The 15,501-nt window shown below is 39.3% G+C and overlaps 3 protein-coding genes and 1 pseudogene across 3 annotated transcripts; 3 read left to right on the top strand and 1 right to left on the bottom strand.

The window, feature by feature from the left end:
- The first annotated feature begins 805 nt into the window (after positions 1-805).
- On the top strand, positions 806-6,630 carry LOC110428815 (proline-rich receptor-like protein kinase PERK9). Its single transcript, XM_021444736.2, is given in 12 exon segments — positions 806-2,213; positions 2,216-2,422; positions 2,425-2,898; positions 2,901-2,946; positions 3,408-3,827; positions 3,910-3,996; positions 4,655-4,725; positions 4,826-4,902; positions 5,049-5,196; positions 5,814-5,975; positions 6,112-6,246; positions 6,248-6,630. Coding segments are annotated over 12 exon segments (2,163 nt in total). The 5' UTR covers positions 806-1,943; the 3' UTR covers positions 6,314-6,630.
- A 377-nt stretch (positions 6,631-7,007) lies between these two features.
- LOC110428817 (uncharacterized) lies at positions 7,008-8,247 on the top strand. The gene has a single exon (XM_021444738.1). The coding sequence runs from the start codon at positions 7,353-7,355 to the stop codon at positions 7,725-7,727; it is 375 nt and encodes a 124-aa protein (XP_021300413.1). The 5' UTR covers positions 7,008-7,352; the 3' UTR covers positions 7,728-8,247.
- Positions 8,248-8,346: 99 nt separating this feature from the next.
- On the top strand, positions 8,347-9,147 carry LOC110428816 (putative calcium-binding protein CML15 pseudogene; annotated as a pseudogene).
- A 484-nt stretch (positions 9,148-9,631) lies between these two features.
- Positions 9,632-15,455, bottom strand: LOC110428798 (putative phospholipid-transporting ATPase 9). Its single transcript, XM_021444715.2, has 10 exons — positions 14,095-15,455; positions 13,441-13,551; positions 13,067-13,343; positions 12,894-12,982; positions 12,687-12,795; positions 11,649-11,858; positions 11,389-11,514; positions 11,130-11,228; positions 10,781-10,972; positions 9,632-10,676 (listed from the first exon to the last, which is right to left on the bottom strand). Exons 1-10 carry the CDS (start codon positions 15,267-15,269, stop codon positions 10,068-10,070), a joined length of 2,997 nt encoding a protein of 998 aa, XP_021300390.2. The 5' UTR covers positions 15,270-15,455; the 3' UTR covers positions 9,632-10,067.
- Between the last annotated feature and the right edge of the window lie 46 nt (positions 15,456-15,501).

The raw sequence follows: 15,501 nt of genomic DNA on the forward strand, positions 1-15,501 counted from the left end.
GTGTGGCCCCCGAAATGTTGACGGAGCCAACAACTTTTGAAGTAATGAATCGTGCAAATATTTTGCTTCCCAGTTTTACTACATAAATCAATTAATGAAATTCCAAATAAAGGCTGTTGATTAGAATCCAAGGCACTATCAAATTCACGTAAATCACAACTTGGTTGAAGCTCAAATTCCCATACCCCTAACCCCCAAGCTTTATGTAGAATTTAATGCAGCAAGCATAAACTTGGTTGACTTGGACGGGACGTGAGAAACCCTGGCCTAGACTCTCCTCTTTGGCCCTATAAAAGTAAAAAAAAACCAAAATAAATTCAACTGCAGGTGCAGTCAATGCCTGAATGCTTTCGATTTGGGCAGGCAGAAGAGTTCCTACTGAGACAAAGTTGATGTAGTTCAACGTTGCAGGCTAGGCTAGGCTTGGAGCATTGGCAAATGATACACTATCGGTTCATGTGGCTTGACCTTGAGTACTTTTATGGAGAGATAACAAAGCTACTGCATTAATTGATGTACTCTTTACCAATAAAAGAAATAGAAATAGAAAGCAATGTTTGAACATAAAATTTGGTCAACTGTTAAATAGAGTACTCAATTTGAATGAATAGTAATAATAATAATAATAATGAGCTGCAAACTTGTAAGCAGAGCAAGCAGGGTACAATTTCACGGGTTGGGGTTACCTTAGATTGTGCCAAAGATTTTGACAAGTTTGGCCCACAGCGCACCGCCACCAGCACACCTTTCTCACTTTCACCTCACAGCCTCCATTCCATGCATTATCATGCATCTGCCAGTATGTTTTTCTTTCCAACAAAACATGCCCTTGATTTATCTAATCTAGTGTAGTCTGTACATTATTATTATTATTCAAGTACTATATGCTTTTAGATTTATTAATTATAGCATCACTGTCAAAATTACAGGATTAGTTTATCGTATGAAAGGGGGTTTGCAGACAAAATCAGCATTTAAGCCGTAGATGGGGATCTGATTATTTTAATAAAACTTTGGGGTTTGGTTGGTATTCTAAATTTTTCTTATGATGTCATGCGAAAGGAAAATGAAAGAAAAAGTCCATGGTTTTTTGTAGAATAGAGATCACAAAAGTTAGAACAGCTGGGCTTTACGTTCAGCGCTTGGTTTTGAATAAATCAAAAATAAGGAAAAAAGCAAGGATTGCTGAATATCATTAGAATCAATCATCATATTATCATCATTATTTTAGATTAAATCTCGATGATTTTTAAACCCTTGTACTCTTTGTCCGTCGTACTCCCAAGCATGAACTTGAAAGATGATGATTAGAAAAAATAAAAACCAAACGCAACCCGCGGATTAGACTAGTCTTGTTTGTCAATTTTGCTTAGGATTTGTGACCAACAATCCGTGTCCCAGGTGTGCTCATCGCAAACATATTTCACCGCGGAGACCAACAGTTGTTGAATAGACACTAGAAAGGCAAGGTCTTTTGAATTCTGGGATTTGTGTTTCTTCTGCAAAGCAACCAGTTTGCTTTGCTGCATTTGCTCAGTCAAGGATCTGGGTTTTGCTTTCCAAGTGTTTTCTGACCTGAGTTTTAGTTCAAAACAGTGTTCCTGTGATCGTGCTGGTGAAGCCCATATCATCAACAGTTAGCCTGTTGTGCCTACGGGAAGCTTTCTGTGTTTTGAAGCAAGAGTGGTCTGTTTGGTAAAGTTTGGTGCTTGAATAAGCTGGCACTTGAAAGTTGGGAAGTTTGGATTTGCCTAGAATTTCAATTTGATCAGCGACAACTAGTGGAATTATTGTTTTTTCTTTTGTTAGATATGGATCATGTATATCTTGTGAAGCTTTCGTTACAGGATTCTTTTTTTCTATGAGATTGAACAAGATTGTTGGTATATGTGAAGTTATAGGAATTGATAGTGAACCATCACTTTGATTCGGTAACTAGATTGATGGCAACCACATCGCCACCTCCAAATTCCTCTCCTCCTGCTGTGTCACCACCTTCTGCTACCAATCCACCGCCTCCACCAAGTACTCCCACTCCTCCACCTTCTAACAGTGCTCTACCACCTCAAAACTCTCCTCCTCCTGCACCTTCTACACATGCCACGCCCCTCTGTCCAATGCTAACCACCTCCGCCTCTACCTCCTCAACCCCAGCTTCGCCTCCAGTGACCTCGTCACCACCACCTCCTGCTGAAACTTCACCTCCACCCCCACTGGCCTCTGCATCACCCCTCCTCGCCCCGCTGTTTCACCCGCTTCCCCTCCGTCCAATTCCACTTCTCCGCCGCCAGCATCACCACCACCAACTGCACCACGTAGTCCTCCACCACCTGCACCCAGGCCATCACCCGGACCGCCACAAAATTTATCACCACCGCCATCTACTCAACCACCTGCCGCTTCACCATCACCACAACCACCACCACCTCGACAACCACCATCTCCTCCGCCACCTACGAATTCATCATCGCCACACCTGTTAATACACCAACACCATCACAACCTCCCAAAATTTCACCGCCACCACTATCTCAATCTCCACCGACAGTACACCCAAATCCACCTCCACCATCTTCTATATCTCCTTCTCCAACACCTCCTCCCTCAAAGCTTACACCACCCAATTCTGAACCAACACCTTCACCTCCAAATTCTACTTCAAGATCATCTTCACCACCATCCGTATTAAGACTATCACCTCCTCCTCCTCCATCCAATAATCCGACTGTGAATGCTCCCAGTCCCAGTGCGCCAGAAAGCTCAGACTCTCTGGTAATGATGGCATTGGTGTGGGGTGTAGTTGCTATTGGTGTAGCTGTAGGGATCATAGTGCTTAGCCTCGTTGGGCTGGCTGTATGGTGCTTGACGAAGCAGAAGAAGAAGCTTACTCGACTTAATGCGGTGGTTATGTTATGCCGTCCCCACTTGGCTCTTCCCCCAGATCAGGTAGGTTTTTTAATAGCTGCGTTGTTGTTTCCTTGGCATGTTATTGCTTACCCTCCTCTAAAACTTTGGACCTCCTATTCAATTCGGGATCTTTCAGTTATCCTTCAAGCTTTGATTCCCTCCATCCATAATATGATAAATCCATATCCATTTCCTAAGTGCGAATTCAGATGCTGCTTATTGTGTGAAAAGAAAGGGAAAAAAGGGAAAAAGAATACAGCAAGTGATAGATTTGTTACGATTTTAACTTGATGAATGTTGAATAACATGAAAGATACTTGGCACTAGGATACTATCCAGTTTATTGCACAAATAAGAAAAAGGTTGCATTGGATCTAGCTGCTTATTTATTTATACTCCTTTTATTTATTCATTTGCTTAGATTATTGTTGGTAAAATTTTAGATTTGAGCATATCAACTTAAATTCATGTTTTGATCGTTGATATTACCATGCTTTTAGATTCATTCTTTACGAAGACACACTCCTCAGCTCCTCTTATTGGAAGTAGTTCTGGAAGTGATTTTGTGCATTCACCGCCTCTGATGCCAGAACCTGGCGGTTTAGGCAATTCAAGGTCATTGTATACATATGAAGAATTAGCCAAGGCCACAAATGGATTTTCAGAGCAAAATCTTTTGGGTGAAGGTGGATTTGGAGCTGTTTATAAAGGGTTCTTACTAGATGGAAGAGAAGTGGCAGTAAAGCAGTTAAAAATTGGTGGGGGGCAGGGAGAGCGAGAATTTAAAGCTGAGGTTGCAATTATTAGTCGCATACACCATCGTCATTTGGTTTCACTTGTGGGTTACTGCATCTCTGAGAATCGAAGATTGCTCATATATGAATATGTCCCTAATAATACCCTTTATTTCCATCTTCATGGTAAGGCCATAACTGAGCTTCGAAGAATTGATTCAGTGCACCGGACTGCTAATCTGACATGTCTTGCTCCTCATTTCGGCAGGAGAATGTAGGGGTGTTCTGGATTGGGCAACACGTGTTAAAATTGCTGCAGGCGCTGCTCGTGGGATAGCTTATCTCCATGAGGACTGTAAGTATTTCCTTTCACAGATTGATTGCCAAGAAACAATCACCTCTGACACTGGAATCTTCCAAAATACTTAAAAAGGGAATATCTAGTTTTCCAGAATTATGTACTTATCATTTTGCAACAGATTAATGTCTGCCATTTTTAACTTAATCTCTAAAATTTCTGTGAGGGAATACACTATGGTATCTTGACATAATGGCATGTTAGTTTGGCCACAGATCAGCATCTGTTATACATAGTGAGATCAAACAGGCTTTTATTACACACCAAAAGAAAAAGAAAAAGGAAGCAGTTATTCTTTAACTTATTCCAAGCAAGAAGTAGATGGCAAATTCATCACTGGCCATCTTCTTCTTTTAGGTAAACGATATGTTCTTTCGGCTTGGTTTAGAAAAGGAAGGATCAGTCATCCATCCTTGATTCTTTTGCTGTCCATGATGTAACCTTTATGGAGAGTGTACTCTCTCCAAGTGTCCCTTGCAGCACAGAACTCTCTTTGTAGTAGTGCATATACAGAATTTACCCTGTTCAACATTTGCAGAAACATCTTTCTTTTCTCCTTCTAATCTTTGTTTTCCAAATGAACAGTCAAATGTTTTGTTGGTTGATTAAATTGTCAAGGTTTGTTATTTATATTGTTTGGCATGTTCAATGTCAGGTCATCCTCGTATAATTCACAGGGATATCAAGTCATCAAACATTCTTTTAGATAACAACTTTGAAGCTCGGGTATGCATGTTTTTCTTTTTCCCACGTCATCTCAAGCTACATTCAGCTGTTATTGCCTTAATTTAGGTTATGGTCTTACAGTTTCTAATCTACCTTACAGGTTTCGGACTTTGGACTTGCCAAGTTAGCTCTGGATGCAAATACACATGTAACTACACGTGTTATGGGAACTTTCGGGTAGGCTCTTAACCATTGACAATATTAATGTTTAAGGAGGGCTCATAGGTCATTTCTACTAGTTTTTGAGATATAGTAGCCAAAGGTATAACTTTTCATTCTTATTAACAATATATACATCAACCATTTTTACATTGGTTGTTCAGATACATGGCCCCTGAATATGCATCAAGTGGTAAATTGACTGAGAAATCTGACGTGTTTTCTTTTGGAGTCGTGCTTTTGGAGCTAATTACTGGACGGAAGCCTGTAGATGCATCTCAACCCCTCGGAGATGAAAGTCTAGTTGAATGGGTAATTTATTGATTTAACCGCTCATTAATGTCCAGTCCCAATATTGTAAAATAATTCATCATACATTCTAGTGTAAATCAATGAGTGTCAAATTATTTTTGGTAAAGTTTGTTACTTCTCTGGTAACAGATTAAAAGGGTTGATTTAGAATGTGGTTCCTTTTTATGTTGCATTATATAGATTCTTATGACCTAGAAGAAGGGCAAAAGAAAAAAATTTTCTTCTATTTGTTGTTGTTTACAAGGATAATGAATGCTGTGGATTCTTTTAGACCTTAGTTGCGGGCTTTTGAAATTGAAGTGCCTTTTTACTCTATCGTAACGAATTGATTCCGAAGCTCTTTTCCTGAATTCTCAATCACAAATGCTAGAGAAAATCTTTTCATAATTCCTAGGTAGTTGAAACAAAAGATTTGTCCTTTCACTAAGAGAGTCATGGATAACAAATGGAGTTGTTCACAACTTATCTACTTGAAGTTTGCTTTTTATTCTAATTTGATGCATATACACATACGTGCATGTAATAGACATGAGAACAAGAAAAATAGTGAAAGACATCAGAGTATGCTAAAGAAATAACTAAAACTTTGCTCATGGAAAATGCACTTCATGCTTCAGGCCCGGCCTTTGCTGAATCATGCACTGGATAGTGAGGAATTTGAGGGTTTGTCAGACCCAAAGCTTGGCAGAAACTATGTTGAAAGTGAAATGTTTCGGATGATTGAGGCTGCTGCAGCTTGTGTGCGGCATTCAGCTGCGAAAAGACCACGAATGGGACAGGTAGTAAAAGTTTGGTACTGAACAAGTGAATAGTCTTTCTTCTATTTTCCCTTTTCCCATCTCTGAGTCTGAATATTAGAACCATATGGAGTTATTGTCAGTGTCACATCATTCTTACTCTAGTTATGTTTCTCAGGTTGTGAGAGCTTTTGATAGTTTGGCCACATCAGATCTAACCAATGGAATGAGAGTGGGTGAAAGCGAGGTATATAACTCTGCGCAGCAATCTGAAGAAATCAGATGGTTTCAGAGGATGGCTTTTGGTAGTCAAAATTATAGTACAGATTATTTTAGCGAGAATAGCGGGGGTAGTTGAAGAAGAACATGGTAAATATTGAGAGGCCATTTCATCTTAAACCCGGGGGGTTTGCAAGCTGAGCTGGACTTCAATTCAAATTAACGACGGAGGTTTTCAGCTGAAACATACTAATTTGTCCATCTCTGGAAATTGACAACACCAGATGAGAGACAATTTTTAGACCCTCCAAAAGCTTTCAACATGTATCATTTATGTATTTTCTCCCCCTTTCGGCCATTCTACTGAAATTCTTTTGGCTTGTAATTAGTCCATGCCAGTTTTGTTCCAACCAATGGACGTTGGGGTTATAATAAAGCTTGTTTTCAAATTTTCCCTCAAAATACCAGCAGATAACATTGTGAGCAGTTAGTTCTAGTGTTGTGCTCATGTATTCCCTTATCTCTAGTAAAATCCTCTTTCTAATAAAACAAAACAAATAAAAAGAGAAAAAAAAAAAAACCCATCTATTCCCTTATCTCCAAGCTTAATTTCTCCTTCCTGGCTACAATAAATGAGATCATATGCATGTATGTCTGCTGACAGTTAGGGATATATATTTCACAGGAAGCATGGAAAAACTGAATTGACTAATGAGATTACAAGAAATGGAGAGCGTATATCAGATATTGTAGTTTAGGCCCCTTTTTGTTGTATCAGAAACAAGCGAAAGCGCCGTTCTTTATGAAGACAAGCTTTATGACAGCTTCGCAGAAGAATTTAAGGAATTTGATTTGGACAGCCATGGTTTCCTTAACTTCTAATAGTCTACATATTATATTTGATTGCGTCTTTGTTGGTTTCTTGTTCCTTGTCTTTTCGGGAAAGCGATGATTTCCTCTTTCCAGATTGAGAACTTGTCTATGCTTCTGGTAATGCAAAAATATGTAATCTTAAGTCATGGCCGATTGCCGCCCTTTTTAAATTTGCCAATGCCACACATCACTTTTTGTTTGCTTTACCTTTCATAAAACCTCCCCGTGAGGAGAAGGAACTGATTCCTTATCAAGCCATGACTTACTTTCTGCAGGCATTTTATTTCCTTCACCACCTTCTTCCTTATTCTTCCACCTTTCACAGCAATGGAGGACTGCAACATGCTGGTAGCTGATTGTATTGTCATATGTTGCTGCAGCCAATGCTTGATTCTCCAAATGGTCATCTTCGTCTTGCTCAAACTTCCTTGCAAACTAATTCGGAAAACGAAAGGATATGCTAAGAAGAAACTTGGACGGGGGCGAAAGGGGAGGCCGAGGACTGAGAGGGTAAAGGGTGGATTCCACGATGAGGCTGTAGAAATACACAGGAGTTCCGTACGTATAGAAATACCAGAAGGTCTTGCCAGTACTGGTGGTGAAGGCCATGGCTTTGCATGTTGTATAGAGGAGGCTGAGAAGGTGTTGGAAGAGTTGTCTGAGAAAGGAGAGTTTGCATTCGGAAGCTTTTGGGGCAGATGAGAGACATCATCAGGGAATGTCCTCATCAGGTGTAGCCAATCAATCAGGGCTTTGATTGACAGTATTAATTTTTGTACAGTGTGATGAATCAACTGAAAATGGTTCTTTGGGGTGCATGAGACCGAAAAATGTGCTTTAGATTTTGATTCAGGGCGGCAGGGGTAACACTAGCAATGTGTGCTAAAAACCAAAATACCTGTTTCCAGGATGCAATTTTACCTCAAGCAAGCAGTGCCCCTTCACTCGCTTAAGGATGCAATTTGGGTAGCCAGGCTTAATCAGGTAAGATGAGATAAAAGCATTTCTTCATCTTTTGACATGATGAAACATATTTTAGCACTAAAGTTATCCATAAGCAGAACAAGGTTGCATATTGTTTGAGAAGCAAAGGGTGATAAAATAATTAAACAAGATTAAAGTTTGGAAGAAAGACGCCGGTGGGGTCCAATAATTGTCCCAGCGCATGCATGTGTGTGCTCTCACGAGTTGAACTTTAAGACAAAACAGACAGCAATGGTATGGATTGGATCCCCTCCCCTTTGTCTTTTCAAAACAAAAACGCGCTTTCCATTTTGAACCATTCCAAATTGGAATTTTCCCACCCCACCCCACGCCACGCCTTCCCCTTCTCTTAACAAACCAACCACCACATCCACATGCATATCTCTCCTCCTCTCTTTCTTTTTGACTTTTCTCTTCTTCTTCTTCTTCTTCTTCCTCCTAATAATTTCTCCTTCTCATCCCCTCCCTAATATCTCTAACCCTCAGGCCCACCATGACCACCAACCAATCCCAGCCCCAACTCAACCAACTCAAAGACATATTCATGCGGTTCGACATGGATTCCGATGGCAGCCTCACGCACCTTGAGCTCGCCGCTCTCTTGCGCTCCTTGGGCCTCAAGCCGAGCGGTGACCAACTCCACATTTTGCTACACAACATGGATGCTAACGGGAATGGCTTTGTCGAGTTCGATGAATTGGTCAATGCCATTATGCCCGACATGAGCGAGCAGGTTTTGATCAACCAGGCGCAGTTGTTGGAGGTTTTCCGATCATTTGACCGGGACGGCAATGGATTCATTACCGCGGCTGAGCTTGCAGGGTCCATGTCCAAGATGGGGCATCCCTTGACGTACCGTGAACTTACGGAGATGATGAGAGAGGCCGATACCGATGGAGATGGCGTCATAAGTTTCAACGAGTTTGCAAACATCATGGCAAAATCGGCTGCGGATTTTCTTGGCATTAAAGTCAATTAATTGATTCATCGTCCGGATCCCATGTTGCATCATTAGTCTTTTTGTTTCTGTGAATACATGTAGCTATTTATGTCAACGAGGATGATTGGTAGGAATTGTGTTCATGGTTTGATGATTTACGTGATTCTTCCAACCCAATTGACTTGAAATTAGTTTCAATATTCTCTCTCTCTTTTGCTTTTACCTGTTTGCATTTTGTTCTTTGATCATTACACATACCATCAGTGATGAACATGGGACATGATTGATCTCGAGGGAGGAGGACTTGGGAGCTGAGTCATCGTCTCAAATTAAATATCTGGTTGATCACAGAAACAAGTTGCAATATGGGAATTATTGGTCTGACTTAAGTCGCGGGTATTTCATTGTCAAGATGTGGCCATGAAACTAGGTTTTATCCACCCACCCATTTCCCACTTGCTACTATAATAATATATTGGCTCCCCATCAATTTTTGTACAAAAAAGGGTATTAAATTATCCAACACTGTTTATGTTTATCCTTGAATAAAAAATGTGGATGCTTTTTTAAATGCAATTGCTAAAATGAACAGTAATACAGATGGCATCTCTGAGCAACCAACAAAGATAGAAGAATACAATCGAACTTGAGACAAATTTTCATTGAAAAAAGAACCTTACACTTATTTAATCACAAAAAAGAATTGATTCATTAAACATATGAATGAAAATTGAGCCTGAAACAGCTGCACTATTTCTAACTCTAAACCTATAACCGCTCTTCTAGCTCATGCAATGCCTACGATTTTGTCTAAAATACAAGAGTTATGGTACAAAAAGTGGGGGAAAATGGTAAGTTGCCCCCACGGCAGAGACTCAAAATTTACAATATCCGGGACGGAGATGCTCTATGTTTCTGCCATCCACATGTAAAATACTGAATTTTGCTTCTGTACAATGTCTGTCTGTGATTGATCCTACTTATGCAACCTTCTAGTTTAACAGACTGACAGCCCCCTGTCGTATAATTCATGTCCTGCAGGCAGAATTTCAGGTTTGGGCATATTCTCACCATCCACAGGAATCATACAGCTAATATCATCTGTGTTCATGTGATGCTTATCTTTGGTACACCCTTGCTGCTCTACGTGCTGTGAAACCCACAGTTGTTGGGCGGATGGACCTTTGGCGCACCATATCACAGTAGTCCGGGTCATTTGACAGCCCCTCGTGCCTTATCCACTGTATCATTCCATGATACATGGGAAAGAAGCGCATCTGAATTGCCGAGTATAAGAAGTATGGGATCAGGGTTGCGATCACAACGAAAAGTGTGATGAGCCAGTATGAAGGAGCTGGCGCAAGAGCTTCAATGAAGACTTTGTAAGCATTAGTTGAAAAACTGGGAGGCAAGGCACCATATACCAACTGAAACAGATACCAGAATGCAATTGAGCCCCAGATGACAATATGTTGTATTAAGGTGAAGTAACTAATTGAAAGGGCCATCTGCAGGTTCACAGCCCAGACTACGCATGTGTACATTGTTCCCCCTAAAATTTCTCTACCAGCAGTTTTTCCTGCATGATTGAATGCTTCGTGCTCCAATGCTTTCGAGCACATGAAGAAAATGGTTATGGCGCTGTAAAACCCATTAAACATCCAGCTGACTATGCGGCGCCAGCTGAAGAGAACATTCTGCACCCCTTCTTGGTATAACAGAGGAAACTGCCATAAAACAGCACAAAACAGTTAACAAAGGTTTCATAATAATTTGCTAAGAAACCCAAATATGTTCAATAAAGGCCAGAAAACAGAAATCAAAGACCCACCTTGAGACAGAAGCGTGCAGATACATCCTGGTCAAAAACTCCCATAGCAATTACTGGAACTGATGAGAAGAATACATTAAACAGTGACAAATACCAATCATTGTAGGCAGGTTGCGCTGAAAACGATGCATATGCCTCGTATAAAAAGATTGTGAAACCAAATGTAATATTCTTGTAGAAAAAGTAGCATATCTGGCAACAGAAGAATAAAAGCAGTCAGGCTTTGAAGGAATAACCTTTTCATGCAAGTCAAAGCAGTCTGTCAATCGATAACCTCTAGTTTTATTAAATTGTTTTAATAATTTGAAGAATGACTAGTGACTAAAGCAACAAATGCACGCATTACTACCATAGATGAAATTCTCCTGTAACACCAATGTCCATGCACAAGTAGCAAGCGTTCCAAATATCGAAACTGAGCAATTGCGACATCACTTGACATCACTGCCTGCATCAGAAGAAAGAAAATGATAAGAAAAAAGGAGTTCGTGAGCACAAAAAATCATTCAAGAGATTCTAATATCCTTCAACAGTTACAAATTACAATGCTTTCAGTATTTTTCTTAGCATCCCTGTCAAATTAAAAGTGAATATTAAATTATAAATACCTGCATCCCTTCCACACCACTGATTCCAATTCCAATATCAGCTTCTTGAAGCATTCCCACATCATTAGCACCATCACCAATAGCTAACGTTGTTTTCCCAGTTCCTGATTTAACCAGTCTTGTAACCTATGAATTTCAGTTTTGTCATTAAAACAGACAATTACTTGAAGCAAAGACTAACTGATGAAAGGGAAGGGGAATGAAGAATGAACTCAAAATTGACTTGTTAACAGTAAATCGCGGAAAAGTTGTAATCCTACCAGTGCCTTCTGTTTTGGTGAAGAGCGGCAGCAAATTACAGATGCACAACCAATGGCAAGCTCCAGAAATATATTCTTTATATCATCCTCTAGAGCATAAGAAAGTGATTTCCCATCAATGATCAAAGCAAAAGCTTCAGACCTTGCACTTGATGCAGTGAGCTGAGCCTTCCCTTGAATTATCTGTTCAAGGACACTTTTCCTTGAAGCCTAAAAGAAAATCATCCCATTAATATATTACATATATTATACACATACATATACAGACACACAAAGCATAAAATTCATAAAAAAGTACTAGTACCACACAATTTCCGTGCACCATAAAATATTAATAACAGTAATAGAGAAAAAAACAAATAAACAGAAGCATGAGGAACATATAATACTCGACACACCAGTCATGGTATAAATTCCTGCTGTTCTTTAGACCTACTTCTTATGACAAATTCAGAGATTAATGAGAATTAACCCATCTTATGAGAGAGGGAGATGGGATGGGGATTATAAGAATTTGCTCTGCTCTTTCAGGAAATGATATTGATTCAACAATCCCTTCACTCTATAGTATATTGTCCTTTCTCTACCTCAGTAGCTTTGCAGAGACAAAGTTTTTCTTTTCTTTTAAAATGTACGTATCAATTGAATTTAGTTGTCAATTCTTGTAGATTAAGTAAGCACTGTCTATCAAATCCATCTCCTTATATTTTTATATAAAGAAGGACATAAAAAACAGCCAGCACTTGGTACAATTTAACCAAGTTATGTTGGAAAGGCAGCCTCAGAATTCAACTTGTCGGCAGAATCTAGTTATAAGACAAGCTAATAATTTCTTTAAAAGCAGCCAAAGTAAGCATGGCTGTTAATTATTCAACAGATATACATGCCTAATAGGTTCATTAGAGCGAATGATGTCAACAGTTACGCAAGCTAACTACTCATGCTTTGCAGCATTATATCATACAAAAGAAGTTGCTCATGTCGTTCCCATATAGATATAAAAGAAGCTCTAAGAACTACAATTTTAAGTCATTTTACCTTGGTGATGGCATTGTTTTGTCCAGTTTTTTCCAATGACTGGATTTCTGGAGTGTCTAAATTGATTATAATCTGCTTCATTCCTTGCCTAAGCAAACTACAAGCATAGCTGCAAATTTATAAATTCAGGTTAGCAATCAAAATGAGCAAATTAAAGAACATTTTACCATTAGCAGAAACAGAAAAAGTCATACCCAGAAAGCATACCCAATATTGATGGCAGTTTCCATCTTGTCTCCAGTCAACACCCATAGCTTAATCCCTGCTTGAGCAAGCTTGTCAATGCAGTCAGGAACCTGTTAAGTAGAATAAAAGAAATATATCAGTCCCCCACCCTCCCTCCAAGAAGATTAAATTATACTCTATTTATTCCACCCTACCCCATTTTGGAGTTTGTCCTCAACAGCTGTAGCACCCAAGAGAATTAGCTCCCTCTCAATTTTGTCTGCAACCTCATCAATTAATGTTTCACTATCTGCACTAACTGAATTTTTTGCCTCAGTGAATTTCTCATTAAACACATTGTATTCATTTTCAGAAAGTTCACGATAGGCCAGTAGTAGTGTCCTCAGGCCTGCATCTGCATACTCATTAATGTGCTCCCTAGTATCCTCTTCAAAGTCACGACCATTCTTGGCCAGCCTTTCAAACATGACACTGCATAGGGTAAAAGATTATGATGATATTGTAGTGCAACTAAAAGGGAAATAAATGTTGTTGATGTGCTCAAAATTTTGGTTTAGTTTATACTAACCTGTCAGCACCTTTGCAAAGTAGTAGAAGTTTTCCCTCCTCATCTCTCACAATTACAGACATCCGTTTTCTGGAGCTGTTAAACTCCAGAACATTCAAAAGTGTATACAACCTGCAAAATGGAAATTATTCACTCAAAATATTCTTAAACAAGTGAAGCATCATTTTTAGGACAATATCCCTGCATGCTGATGGGTATATACTCACACATGCAAAGAGTAACATATAAACCATTCTGTCACCTTTCTTTTTTTAATTAGCCAATTATATTAGAGGGAATACGAAACAGTGAAAGCAAGTTAAGAGGATCAACTGGATCTTTCTGAACATGAAGCTCATATTGAGGTTAGTAGCCCCATGCAATCAAGTTTCTAATTTCAAAGAAAATGAATCCATCTTTCAGCGAACATTGCCTAAAAAATAATGCTCTAAGATAAACAAGAAACCTATAAAGAATTCATTTTTTGTTTGATCTGTTTTCTACTGAGATTAAACAGACAAATATGTTCCTATTAAGCTTATAAATGGTTCAGGGGCCAGGTGAACTTGACATCAAGATATTCCCACAACGTTAGCCAATGGCATAAAATAAGCATAAGATGATTATATAGCGACATAACATGCAGATAGTTAAGGCACGAAAAGATATTCTCACCTGTCAACTTTCTTTCCAGACACAGGATCCAACTCAAGTATGGAGATGCTTGTTTGCGTCCTTTTGTAGAATTCAAAGCCAAGTTCTCTTGCTGCAATCACAAATGCTGCTTCATCAGGTGATTCAGCCTCATACATAACTTTCCCTGTATCTTCATCCACTTCAGGTATTGCAGTATGACAGATTGCTAACAGACGAAAAAACTTCTGGATGACATCTGCACGAGGCTCATTAACCCAGTTTCCATTCATGATCCTTTCATCTTTAAAGTTAAAGCCTTTAATGGTTGGCTTTATATCAGTAGAACCATGAATATGATTCAGACCATTTAGTTTTTCATGAACCAAGGGTGAACCTTTCTTTCTATCCATAGCCCTCTCAACCTCTGTAACACCACGGCCATAAGCTGTAGCAGCTACAGAACACTTGATGAACTCCATCGAATTGCAGGTTAATGTTCCTGTCTTATCAGATAGTATTGTATCAACTTGGCCAAGCTCTTCAATCAAATTAGAGGTACGGGCATGCGCTGGTTTGTCAGCCTCCTCATAATACATGTGAATATCTTGATTGATGAAGATGCTCTGAAGAACTTTAACAATTTCTATTGACACATACAACGAGATGGGAATGAAGTAGCTATAAAGAAGAAGAGCCGTTAGGAAGTGATAGATTGCTGCAGCTGGGGCTCTTTTAGGATCAAAGAAAATGTCAGAACTATCTGGTCTAAGATACCACCTGTCTTTGATCCTTCCATTTTCCAGGTCCTTTCTAGTTGCAACTCCAAAGAAAATGGAACCAACAAACCCCATTATAAATACAATAAAAAACATTAAGTAGATAATACGATCCATCTTCTTCTCAATTTTGCTTCTCTTAGAAGGAGGGTCTGTAGAATTTTGCATGACCTTGGTGTCATGACCAGTGAAGACAACAGCCCCATATATGTAATCTGTATTCCGGAGTTTTGAGTCTCGTAGGAGAAGTTGTTGAGGAGAAAGGGGGTACTGTTGCGCTTCAAACTCCATACTTCCAACAAAAGAGTACAAATTTGCATTTGGGTCCTCACATTTAATAGTAGCCTTAAAGTCCTGAAAGTTATAGTCTTCCTGTAAGGATGAAGTTACCTCTAGTGCTTGTTTCAATTTCAAATTGGTTTCCCCATCAAGGTTCATGGTCTCAACATAGCAGACTGCATCCTCATAACTGGATGCAAGCAAGATGAGGTCTGTTGGAAAAAATTCATCTTTTTGCACCTTTACAATGTCTCCCACTCTAAGATTCTTCCATTCAGAATACTGAAAGTTTCCATCACGTTGATGAACTTTTACCTTTCTATTGTTCACCTCAATATCCTGAAGACATTGCGGATTGAACCATCAATTGTTGAACATAAAAAAAAAAAAA

The sequence above is a fragment of the Theobroma umbraticum genome, unplaced genomic scaffold (assembly GCF_002168275.2).
Source record: "Theobroma umbraticum cultivar Fairchild unplaced genomic scaffold, ASM216827v3 scaffold_4583.0, whole genome shotgun sequence".
Classification (NCBI taxonomy): domain Eukaryota; kingdom Viridiplantae; phylum Streptophyta; class Magnoliopsida; order Malvales; family Malvaceae; genus Theobroma; species Theobroma umbraticum.

Excerpts from the sequence above, each read along its gene's own strand:
- LOC110428817 (XM_021444738.1), top strand. The coding sequence starts at position 7,353 with ATGGAGGACTGCAACATGCTGGTAGCTGATTGTATTGTCATATGTTGC.
- LOC110428798 (XM_021444715.2), bottom strand. The coding sequence starts at position 15,269 with ATGAACCTTGATGGGGAAACCAATTTGAAATTGAAACAAGCACTAGAG. Across the intron at positions 12,983-13,066 it reads AGGACAAACTCCAAAATGGG|GTTCCTGACTGCATTGACAA; the intron begins GTAGGGTGGAAT and ends TCTACTTAACAG. Across the intron at positions 12,796-12,893 it reads GAAACTGCCATCAATATTGG|CTATGCTTGTAGTTTGCTTA; the intron begins GTATGCTTTCTG and ends ATAAATTTGCAG.